The following is an 11571-nucleotide window of genomic DNA, read 5'->3' on the forward strand; positions in this document are numbered from 1 at the left end:
AGATCTCCAAAAAGTTCCTAAGCTCTTCCTAAAGTGTGTTTGTCACTTTCTTTATATAGAAATTAAATTAAGCTTTGTTTTCCTCTCTTTTATTCCTATAAAATGTCATGAAACAAAACATAAATATGAATTCATCAATGTCATGTACAAAACCCAATTTCCTTTACCTCACTGCCAATCTAGTGCACAAAAACTCTTCTATTGGACCACCACCACACTTTGTTGCAGCACCCAATCGATTACCATTTTGAAACATAAAATCATTAATTAAAAAAAATAATTAGTCAAATTATATAAAATAATATTATACAAGAAAATGACATAAAATCTTCGTAGAAACAAATTTTCAAAAATATAATTTTGTTTAAAAATGATTAATTTTTCCTATAAAAGTCACACCCTTTTAAAAGTGACCCACTCTCTTTTGTCAATGTTTTATTTATTTATTGATAAAATATATATGTTAAAACAAAAAATAATAATTTTTTTTATTTCTACAAATAAGAGTATTAAGATACCTTCATAATATAAGATTTTAACTTACACACGTGAACACACACGCATATATATTCTTTAATAATAAGGTTTTTTATAACCTTATTTATATTTTACTTACATATTAACGAAAAGTATTTATTATTATTAAATAAAATTTATTTTAATATAAAAATTACTTTTTATGTATTTTTCTTTAATACTAATGTTTTATATGAACTTATTTATTTATATGTTATTTACATATTAACAAAAATTATTTATTATTATAAAAGATATTTTATAAAGCAAAAATTATTTCTAATATAAAAAAAAAATTTTACTCAATCCTAAAAAAATAAATTTATCCTCATATCTTAAATTTACTTGTCTAGGATTATAGAGAGGGAAAGAGGAGAAAAGCTCTAAAAGAAGAGGAAACCAAAAAATGAAGGCACAAAGAGATAAAACAAAGAGAAGACTCAAAAGAGGTACTCTATAGAGTTGTCAAAATAGGTAACCCGGCTCAACCCACTACGGGTTGGTCACTTAGTGAAACCAATCCAACCCGACTCATTTATTAGCGAGTCAGAAAAATTCGAACTCGACCCGACTTACCACGGGTTGACTCATTGACTCACTTAATTATAATTTTTTAAAATAAAAAAAATTAAAAACTTTCTATAATTTAAATCTAATCAAATTTTAATCTCAATTTTCACTGCCAACATAGATGTTTAATTAATTTTGAAAATAAGAAACTTAAATAATTTTTTCAAGCAAAAAAAAAAAATATAATAAATATCTTCTCACATTAGTTTCATGATTCCATGTATTTGGTTGCATTGCATCAAATTCATTATCAAGGACAATAGTTGTTGTATTCTACTAAATTGGCTCCCAACACCAAGATTCAACTTCATCAACCATAACATCTCTACTAATTGTAACATGTCCAGACTTAGGATCATACAATTTATACCCCCCGGTAGAATGATATCCAACCAAAATCAGAGACACCCCTTTATCATCTAACTTCTTTCTTAACTGATTTGTAACATGCTTATAACACACAGAACCAAATATTTTCAAATGGGTGACACTTGGTTTTACCTCAAACCATGCTTCCATTGGTGTAATTTCAGCCTTTTAGTTGGAGATCTGTTTAGGATATAACTGGTTGTCAACACAACCTCTCCCTACAGAACACTTAGGAGACCCTTTCTTTTCAACATACATCTAACCATATTCAAAATGGTTATGTTTTTCCTCTCTGCAATACCATTCTGTTGTGGAGTATAAGGAGGGGTAATCTCATGTTCTATACCCTCTTCTTCACAGATCTTCTTGAACTACATGGATGTATACTCTCCTCCTCCATTTGTCCTCAGGGTTTTAATCTTTTTCTCACTCTGTCTTTCCACCATATTCTTGAATTTTGTGAGCACTTGCAATACCTCACTTTTCCTGGATAACAAGTATGTCCAATTTTTCTTGGTCCAATCATCAATAAACTAAGAGAAATACATGTTGCCTCCAGGTGTTTCAACCTGAAAAGGACCACACATATCTGAATTTACAACACACAACTTCTCTGTAGTCCTTTGAGGTAAAATTTTTTGAAAATTTCCTCTGGTCTGCTTACATTGAACATATTCTTTACACACTGCTTAAGGCATCTCAACCATAGGCAAGCCTTTAACCATCTCTCTTTGACTCAGTTGAGATAAATCTCTAAAGTTTAGATGTCCAAACCTCAAATGTCATAGCCACTCTATTTTATTTTCAGAAACAGCAAAGCACTGATGTTTGACAACATTCATCACCACACGAAATGTCCTATTATGAAACAAATGTGCTTGAATGATCAATCTTTTGTTCTAATAAAAAATACCGAGACAAGTATCCTCTATTTTCATCACAAATCCCTTTTGGAGCAATTGGTCTAGACTTATAGCATATTTGTTTTCAACCCTATCACATACAATACTTCATGAATCACAACTTCTCTGTCATCATTGCTCTCAAAACAACTATACCAAATCCCTCTGCTATGGGACTCCTTTCATCAACAAACTTAATCCCCCCTTGCATGGTTTCCTTCATTTGGACAAACCACTCCTTTTTCTAAGTCATATGTGTTGAGCACCCAAAATCCAAGTACCAAACTGCATCATCTGATTGGTCTTCATTTGTGTTGGCCATAACATTACAACCTCTGAATCTGAAGTGTCATCTTGTGCAAGATGCACTCTTTCTTTCGGTTTGTTCTTTGCTTCATCCCTTTTCCAACATTCTTTGGCAAAATGACCAAATTTATGATAGTTATAGCACCTTACCTTCTTTTTATCAAACTTCCATTCTTTATCTCCATTAGAATTGGTGCGAGATTTCTTCTTTCTGCCTTTTACAGGATCATTGGAATCTTCACTTTATAATTCCTGTGATTCCTTGTGCTTGGTGCTACTTTTATCACCCTTCTTGAACCCTTTCTTACCTTTGTATTGAGATCGGGCTTAAAACACTTGTTCTTGGCAGTGTCTTCTCTCCAATGAATGTTGAAGTTCTTCAATCTTTGTTAAAATAAAAAGGCTCAGTTTCTCACACCAAGACAGGGGGGAGGGGTGTGAATTGGTGAAACGTAAAAACAATGTTCTTTTAAAATCTTTTTCGCAAAAGGTGATGCCTTTAAAACTTTCTTGAAATGCAACGAAAAAGGTTTTCTAATGCAGCAGAAATAAAGTCGATTGAATATAGAATATAGTCGTCTAAAAATAAAAGTTTAGGGATCAGAGAAATCAAACACTGCTTTTTATACTGGTTCGGCCAACTTGCCCATATCCAGTGTCCTTCCAATCACAAGAAGCAAATGCACTATAATGATCAAGGTTTTTACATAAGGCTTTTATAGAGACCTCACGTCAAAAATATTAAACACCTTTTTAACCCTCTAATCAAAATATATGCATACAATAACAAGACCAGCAACAAGAATCCCCTCTTCTGCTACCTCAACCCTTTGAGAAACCTCTCAAAGTCAAGAACGCAACACACTCTTCTTCCTGTAATCACAAGAGGGAAATAACCCAATCTTCAGCAGATTCTAGATCTTGATCTTGTAGTAGACACCTCAATGTGTAGATAGATCAGACTTTCAATGCACAACAATCTTGCTCTTTAAGAAATCACAATGAGATGATTACCACGATCTCTTCTTTGATTCTTGGAGCTTTTTCACTTTCTATAAGACAACACTTATCTGAAAGATATCACAAAATCATTAGAATCACAAAAGTTCTTACAGAAATCAAATTCGCGTCAATTTATAGAAAATCATAACTCTGACGCATTTTAATTGCTACTAATGCAGTCGAATATAACAAAACAATTATAACAGTTAGCAACAATCAATGCAATTAATTGAATTCACAATTAATGTAGTTGATTTTCATTTAATGCTTGGTCAATATATTTAAAAATATGACCGTTAGACAGTTATGTCAAGCATTAACAGAATTTTAAAACACAATAGACTTAATCGAATGCAATATGCATATAGTCGACTATGTAATAGTGTAAAACATAGTTTTGAAAAACTTTTTCTTTGAAAAATCTCACAGCACACTTTGAAAAGGTTTATGTAAAGACACGAGTTTTAATCGACTCATCCCATAATGAAGTCGACTTAAAATTGTTGTTTTGCCACACAGTTTAAAGTTCAACATTAGTGCATGTGGTTTTTCTTTTCCAAAAACATGTGTCATGCATTCAAGTATAAAATCACATATATAGCATAGTGAAATGCAATGAACAACACAAAAACAACATAAACATGTTCTCATATAATCATATAACATGTAAGCATAGAACATGTAACACACAATACACATGTGTTATTAATTATGCGTTGTCATCATAAAAAACCAGAAACTCTAAGATTGTGGATTTAGCTAAACCAGTGCTCCCCTAACAACAATCTCAACAATCTCCAAGGTCTCCAGGTCATGTGTTTCTTCAATAGCCACAACAATCTTCAATAGACACACTGATAAAGAAGAAATTGTGCCTTATTGTCCAGTTTTTGCTACATTATGTGGTATATTTTATCTTCATCAATAGCCTTTGAGCTCAATTCAGATAGACCTTCAGTTATCACATCTGCAACATCCTGGAAACCAAACATGGCTTGCTTCTTGATGCGTTGATCATCAAACAGCTTGCCTCAAATACTGAAAGTGGCTCCTGTATTCCTCCAAACCTTGTCATATTATTCTTGATCAAATCCTAATGCTTCTTGAACCTCCTTATTCACCTCTAAGGGTTTATCACTTCCAAAAAACACTTCATGCTAGAATATACACATTCTTCCAGACATATCACACCCACAATTTAATATTATTTAAGGTTCGAGAAAGAAAAAGAAGAGAAAAACTCCAGAGAAAAGGGAAACCATAAAATGAAAACAAAGAAAGAGATTGAAAAAAAAAAAGATTAAAAAGAAATACTCTCTGTTGCATTTCTAAAGGTAGATTTTTTATTTACAACTTTGACAACTTATAGTATATTCCAATAAAAAGATATTGCATAAGACATTTCTTAAAATTATAACTCTCCGAAATAAAAATAAAAAAACAATAATATTTTTTCCAAAACTTCAATTTTTTTTTTACATTTATTTAATATTATTCTTGATTACTTTTTCACTTTTTCTATTTGTTTACAAATATAGAAGTTGATTTATTTTTATGATAATTTTATCTTTTTATAAATGTCAAATGGTTGTTAAATGTTAAAAGAATTTATTTTGTTATTTAAAATATGTGATTTCAGCATATTTGTAATATCCGATCTTTATGTTATGTATGACTCATGGAGATTCTCTTGAATGATGCACATCAAAGTTTTGGTTCAACCAAATTTAATGGGTGAAAATATTCATTACAGTATTAGAAAGCTACTTCATGTTCAACCCTAAGCAAAGGTTTTCTGTCTCTCCATTCCTATTGCATCGGATCTCACTATCCTCTTCTTCTTAGTCAAATCTTCAGGTCACCAATTTCGTGTCTTTCTTTCTCCTTTCATTCCACTTCTCCCAATTACATTTGTTTTCATGTCTCCACTGGAATTTGTTTTCTCTGTTATTATTTGGGTACAAGTCAAAATTCCCTTTTTCCCCTTTTACTTGTGATATTTTTGCTTTTGTTCCTTTTTTCTCTTTGTGCATGTGGGTATCTTGAGTTGTTTCATGCTCTGAATTTGTATGCAATTTTTTCAGCTCTTGTAATATAATTTGTTTTGTTCTTATTCTGCTGCAACAAAGTATCTTCAGTTGCGCTAGCCCTTTCTTCTCAGTTTTATACTTAACAAATTTGGATTATCTTTTTTCGTTGGCTTCTGCCTCTTACAGAGGAGCTTGGATCTTTCTTAGAGTATCGTTTACATTATTTTGTTTCTGATTAGGAAGGAGTACATGAATAGTTAGGGTTGAGAATGGAAAACCAATGACAGACGATTGAATTTTCTGTTGCTTAAAACCAATGTCCATGCCAATTTATATTGAGTTGTTGTTTTAATTTTTATATAAATACATGTAGAGAGATGCTAGTTAACACTCCTTGTGGTATTTGCCGTACATCAGTTTGGATTTTTTTTTCCATTAATTTTTATATGATAAAATGAATTAAATTTCTACTGTTAGTTAAAGTTATACTTTTTGCTTATAGTTTTCAATAAATTTGAAAAAAGGCCTATGATTGGGTATGTGTTATGGAGTTGAAACTAGTGTGCGAACACTTTGTAGAGTCACTTAAGATTTCATATAACTATAGATTTATATTTAGAGTCAATCTCGAGTCCTTATCTTGTTACTTCTTTTATGTTCTTAACCAAAATATTGAGGAGTCAGTTCCTAGATTCTCTTTTATCTTTTCCTTTTTGTAAATGGTATAGTTGTAGTGGGAGTCTCCGGAGAGGAATTAAATGATAAAATAAAGTTGTGTTGTGATCCTTATGGAGGGAAGCTTTGGTACCACGTGGCTTCCTTCAATACTTCGGAGGTGAAAATGAGAGATTATACATTACCATGTCTCATTCAATTTAGGTATTTTTATTAGCACAGAGCAATGAAGAAATAAAGAATGATGCAAGTCGTTGGAATCAAGCAGGGTGGGTGAAATAAAGGTGTTATTTGTGATGTAAAAGTGTTTTAGTCCAACTGTTACGCAGTAAAAGGACAAGAATCAGAGGTCATACAAGAAAAGATAAGAACAGGAATGAATGCAATAGAGACAGAGTAAAAGAGGCACATACTGAGAGATGGTAAGATCCCCAAAAGATTTAACCTTGTAAGAATAGTACTGGAAGCCAATTAGTGTAACTAAATACAGGTAAATAGTTAGAGGTAGAGGAAGACTAAGAATTGAATGGAACCGTTTAAAAGTATTTAGATTTGAATGGTCTTTATGGCATTTTTTTTGGCTGCAGGAAAGTTTTGGTTCAGGGCCCCCCTTCTTAGGTCATGTATGCCCCTAAGATTTGCTTGTAGGAGCGTCCTTAAAAATAACTCACCAACAATAGACCTTGGTTGTATTTAGACCCTGATTAACTTAATTCATGCAGTCTCGCATTACCAGTTGTGCCAGCCATTGTTGGCTAGTAGCATTAGCTTTTGATAAAACATGAGGACATCGTTTGGTCCTGTACCCAACCCATCTACTGCAAAAAGACTTCTAGAAATTGGCAAACATAACCATATATTTGTGTCAGTGTCCTCGCGTGGAATTTTTTATATCTCAATTGTTATATTTATAATGCAATACTTTTGGTAGAAGTTATCATTGTATTTCTGTAGAGTTCTGCATGGTTGATGATGCTTTCTGTTTTACTTATTTGAGAACCTTTTGAGTTTTACTTATATTTACTATATTTTTGTTTGGTAATTACAGATTGTTATATTGAGGAAGCTTCTTTGCATATACAATAGAGAAAATGGTACTATCATTAGTTTATTACAGGTTTGTGTGGTTGATCATTACCTTGTAGAAGTTAGTAATAACAAAAAGAGCAATTCTTGACTCTATGGAAGATTACAATTTTTTTGTTGGTCAAGAGTTCCCAGATGTGAAGGCATTTCGGAATGCAATTAAAGAAGCTGCCATTGCACAGCATTTTGAGCTCCGTACTATTAAAAGTGACCTGATTCGCTACTTTGCCAAGTGTGCCTCAGATGGTTGTCCATGGCGGATTCGTGCTGTCAAGCTCCCTAATGCCCCAACATTTACTATTAGAAGTATTGATGGCACACATACTTGTGGGAGGAATGCAAACAATGGGCACCATCAGGCTTCTGTTGACTGGATTGTGAGTTTCATTGAAGAAAGATTGCGAGACAATATTAATTATAAACCAAAGGATATTTTACATGACATCCATAAACAATATGGTATAACTATACCTTATAAGCAAGCTTGGCGTGCAAAGGAGCGGGGTCTTGCAGCTATATATGGATCTTCTGAAGAAGGATATTACCTACTTCCTTCATACTGTGAAGAAATTAAGAAAACAAACCCTGGAAGTGTTGCAGAGGTGTTTACCGCTGGTGAAGATAACCGTTTTCAGAGACTTTTTGTTTGCTTTCGTGCATCAATCTATGGTTTTTTTAATGGTTGCTTGCCAATTGTTGGACTTGGTGGAATCCAGCTGAAAAGCAAATACCTTAGCACATTGCTTTCAGCAACTTCTTTTGATGCTGATGGTGGATTGTTTCCGCTTGCTTTTGGTGTTGTTGATGTAGAAAATGATGATAGCTGGACATGGTTCCTGTCTGAGTTGCATAGGGTTCTGGAGGGGAATACTGAATGCATGCCAGAGTTTATATTTTTATCAGATGGGCAACAGGGTATTACGGATACAGTGAGAAGTAAGTTCCCAAGTTCTTCTCATGCATTCTGCATGCGTCACTTGACTGAAAGCATTAGTAAAGAGTTCAAGAACTCTAGGCTTGTCCATCTTCTGTGGAAGGCTGCATATGCCACCACAACCATTGCATTTAAAGAAAAAATTGCTGAAATAGAGGAGGTATCTCCGGAAGCTGCTAAATGGTTACAACATTTTGATCCTTCTCAATGGGCCCTTGTGCATTTTAAAGGGACACGATTTGGCCATCTATCCTCAAACATTGATGAGTTCACCAAATGGATTCTTGATGCTCGAGAATTGCCAATTATCCAGGTGATGGAGCGGATTCATAGCAAGCTTAAAACTGAGTTTGATGACAGGCGGATAAAAAGCAGCTCATGGTGCTCTGTACTCGCCCCTTCTGCCGAGAAGCTAATGAATGAAGCCATCAACCGTGCATCTATATATCAAGTCCTTAGATCAGATGAAGTAGAATTTGAGGTTCTTTCAGCTGATCGATCGGACATTGTAAATATTGGCAGCTATAGTTGTTCCTGCCGCGACTGGCAGCTAAATGGTATTCCTTGTTCACATGCTGCTGCTGCTCTTATCTCATGTCGGAAGGATGTCTATGCATATACCCACAAGAGTTTTACTGTTGCAAGTTACAGGAATACCTATGCAGAGAGTATACACTACATCCCAGCAAAACTTGAATGGAGTAAAACAGACAAGTCTTCTATGGATGATAATATCCTAGTTGTACGACCACCAAAATTACGGCGACCACCGGGACGCCCTGAGAAAAGGATGTGTGTGGATGAGCTTAGTCGTGAGAAACATACAGTGCACTGTAGTCGGTGCAACCAAACTGGACATTACAAGAGAACCTGTAAAGCAGAAATGATTAATAGTATAGAGCAGTTTTAATTGTCTGATTTTGTATTATTTACTTCACCTAAGAACTAGTTTAGTTTATTAACATCAATCTACAGGGACATACCTCAGATTCAGATAATGTAGCATAGATATGTATGTATTAAATCGCAACCGCTGGGGTAGCAGAAATGAAGTTGGTTTGTGCTTTTGGGAGTATTTAAACCATGACTTTAGAGAGAGAGAGAGAGAGAGAAAGAGACTGAAAAAATAAACCATGTTTTTTTTGTTAAAAATGCAGCCTGTTTTCCGTACACAATTTTAATTGTTGTAAGTATTCAATTAAAAATCACCGCAGCCAAAAACATCGCCATCAACCTCGTCTAAATCAAAATAATCTAACAATGTGCCATATCTCAAACCCTTTCAATAATTATACCTAGAAGATTAATTAAATTTATCTCTACCAAAAACCATTAAACAATTTCAAATTACAAAAGTGACAATATTTTTAAAATAAATTCTAATATCACACAACTTAGTATATGTCTAGATTTGTTCATTCAATTTTTTATTTATTTTTTCCTATTTTTATTATATATATATATATGGGATTTGCTACGTCTATTTTTCAGTTGGTACATTTTAGCAATGTGTACCGGGTTTCAGTAGACAAAAATATCCTTATATATCATGAATTTTAAGTTTTAAGGTTAAGGGTATTTTAATAATTTTCATTCTCAAAATTAAAAAATAAAAAAAGAAACCTCCAAACTCTTACCCACCTTTGTCATTCCTTTCAACCCTTCCTCTTTCATCTCTTCCACTCCAACCTTCTCTCTGTCATCCCTACTCTAGTCCCAATTGAAAAAAATCAGAAACACTTGTCTTATTTTAATAATTTTCATTCTCAAAACTAAAAAAAAAAAAAAAACTCCAAACCCTCACTCACTTCCTTCATTCCTCTCAACCCTTTCTCCTTCATCTCTCATTCAAATATTTTCTTTGTCAATCTCTACACTAGCCCCAACTAAAAAAACACTCATTATTAAATAAAATGGNTAGAGAAAAAAATACTTAGATAAATAAAAAAATTAAAGCACCTAATTTTTTCTTTATATAATTTTAAATAAAATTTCAAGATTTAGAATTTTTATTGTTTGATTTTATCATTGAGAATTTTATTGTATTTTGATTTGTTTTTTCTTTAGTAAAGGAAAACAAGTTAATGAATTTCTACCAAAAAAAATTAAATGGCCATGGAGCAATGTTACGTAGTAGTCTCAGACTGTAAAGGAAGGATGCTTATAAGTCTTGGTGCAAGTTGTGTCCGTCGGTTGTAATATATATAGTGAAGATAATGAAATTAAAGAGATTATGAACGAACATTTTTCGGAAGGTGAATATGTCAATGATTCAATTCTTTACAAAAGTAAATTGTTTAATAATAAGTGTTTTTTTAGTTGGGGCTAGTGCAGAGATGATAGAGAAAATGTTTGAGTGAGAGAGATGAAGGAGAAAGGGTTGAGAGGAACGAAGGAGGTGAGTAAGGGGTTGGGGTTTCTTTTTTTAGTTTTGAGAATGAAAATTATTAAAATAAGACAAGTGTTTCTGATTTTTTTCAATTGGGACTAAAGTAGAGATGACAGAGTAAAGGTTGGAGTGAAAGAGATGAAAGAGAAAGGGTTGAGAGGAATGAGGGAGGTGAGTAAGGGTTTCAGGGGTTTCTTTTTTTATTTTTTTAATTTTGAGAATGAAAATTATTAAAATACCCTTAACCTTAAAACTTAGAATTCATGATATATAAGGGCATGTTTGTCTACTGAAACCCGGTATACATTGCTAAAATGTATCAACTGAAAAGGAGGCGTACACAAGTTAGCAAACCATATATATATATAAACAATATATGTACTATTGCTAATACAATGTATATGTTTTTAAAATAATTTTTTCAAATGTAATAAATGATTTAATCAAAATCAAATAGTAATAAATATATCTTGTGACCTAACTATAAAATTTAACTAATTTACAATTTAACTGAACCGTTAATTACTTACAATGTAAATAAATTTGATTATTTTATAAAATAGAATAAATTCCTACAATGCCATAAATATTTTAATATATTAATTTAACTTATATAATATATGGAATAATATATACATATCTAAGAAATTAAAATTACTGTAATATACTTTTTTACAATAAATAATTCATGTAAGATATATATTTTTAACGTGTAAAAAAAAAATTCAAATTGAAGAAAGATTTAATTTTGGTGTAATGGCATTTAAAAATTTATTTCATTGAAGAAAAATA

At 32.4% G+C, this 11571-nt stretch overlaps 1 protein-coding gene across 3 annotated transcripts; it reads left to right on the forward strand.

The window, feature by feature from the left end:
* The first annotated feature begins 5346 nt into the window (after positions 1-5346).
* Positions 5347-9471, forward strand: LOC106765564. Of its 3 annotated transcripts, none has more exons than XM_014650240.2 (2): positions 5347-5522; positions 7419-9471. In XM_014650240.2, exon 2 carries the CDS (start codon positions 7552-7554, stop codon positions 9298-9300), a length of 1749 nt encoding a protein of 582 aa, XP_014505726.1. In that variant the 5' UTR covers positions 5347-5522; positions 7419-7551; the 3' UTR covers positions 9301-9471. The 3 variants fall into 3 exon arrangements, with proteins under 3 accessions (XP_014505726.1, XP_022639222.1, XP_022639223.1); XM_022783501.1 differs by having other exon boundaries at positions 5358-5455; XM_022783502.1 differs by lacking the exon at positions 5347-5522 and adding an exon at positions 5534-6792.
* The last annotated feature ends 2100 nt before the right edge of the window (positions 9472-11571 follow it).

Source organism: Vigna radiata, chromosome 7 (assembly GCF_000741045.1).
Source record: "Vigna radiata var. radiata cultivar VC1973A chromosome 7, Vradiata_ver6, whole genome shotgun sequence".
In the NCBI taxonomy this organism is placed as follows: domain Eukaryota; kingdom Viridiplantae; phylum Streptophyta; class Magnoliopsida; order Fabales; family Fabaceae; genus Vigna; species Vigna radiata.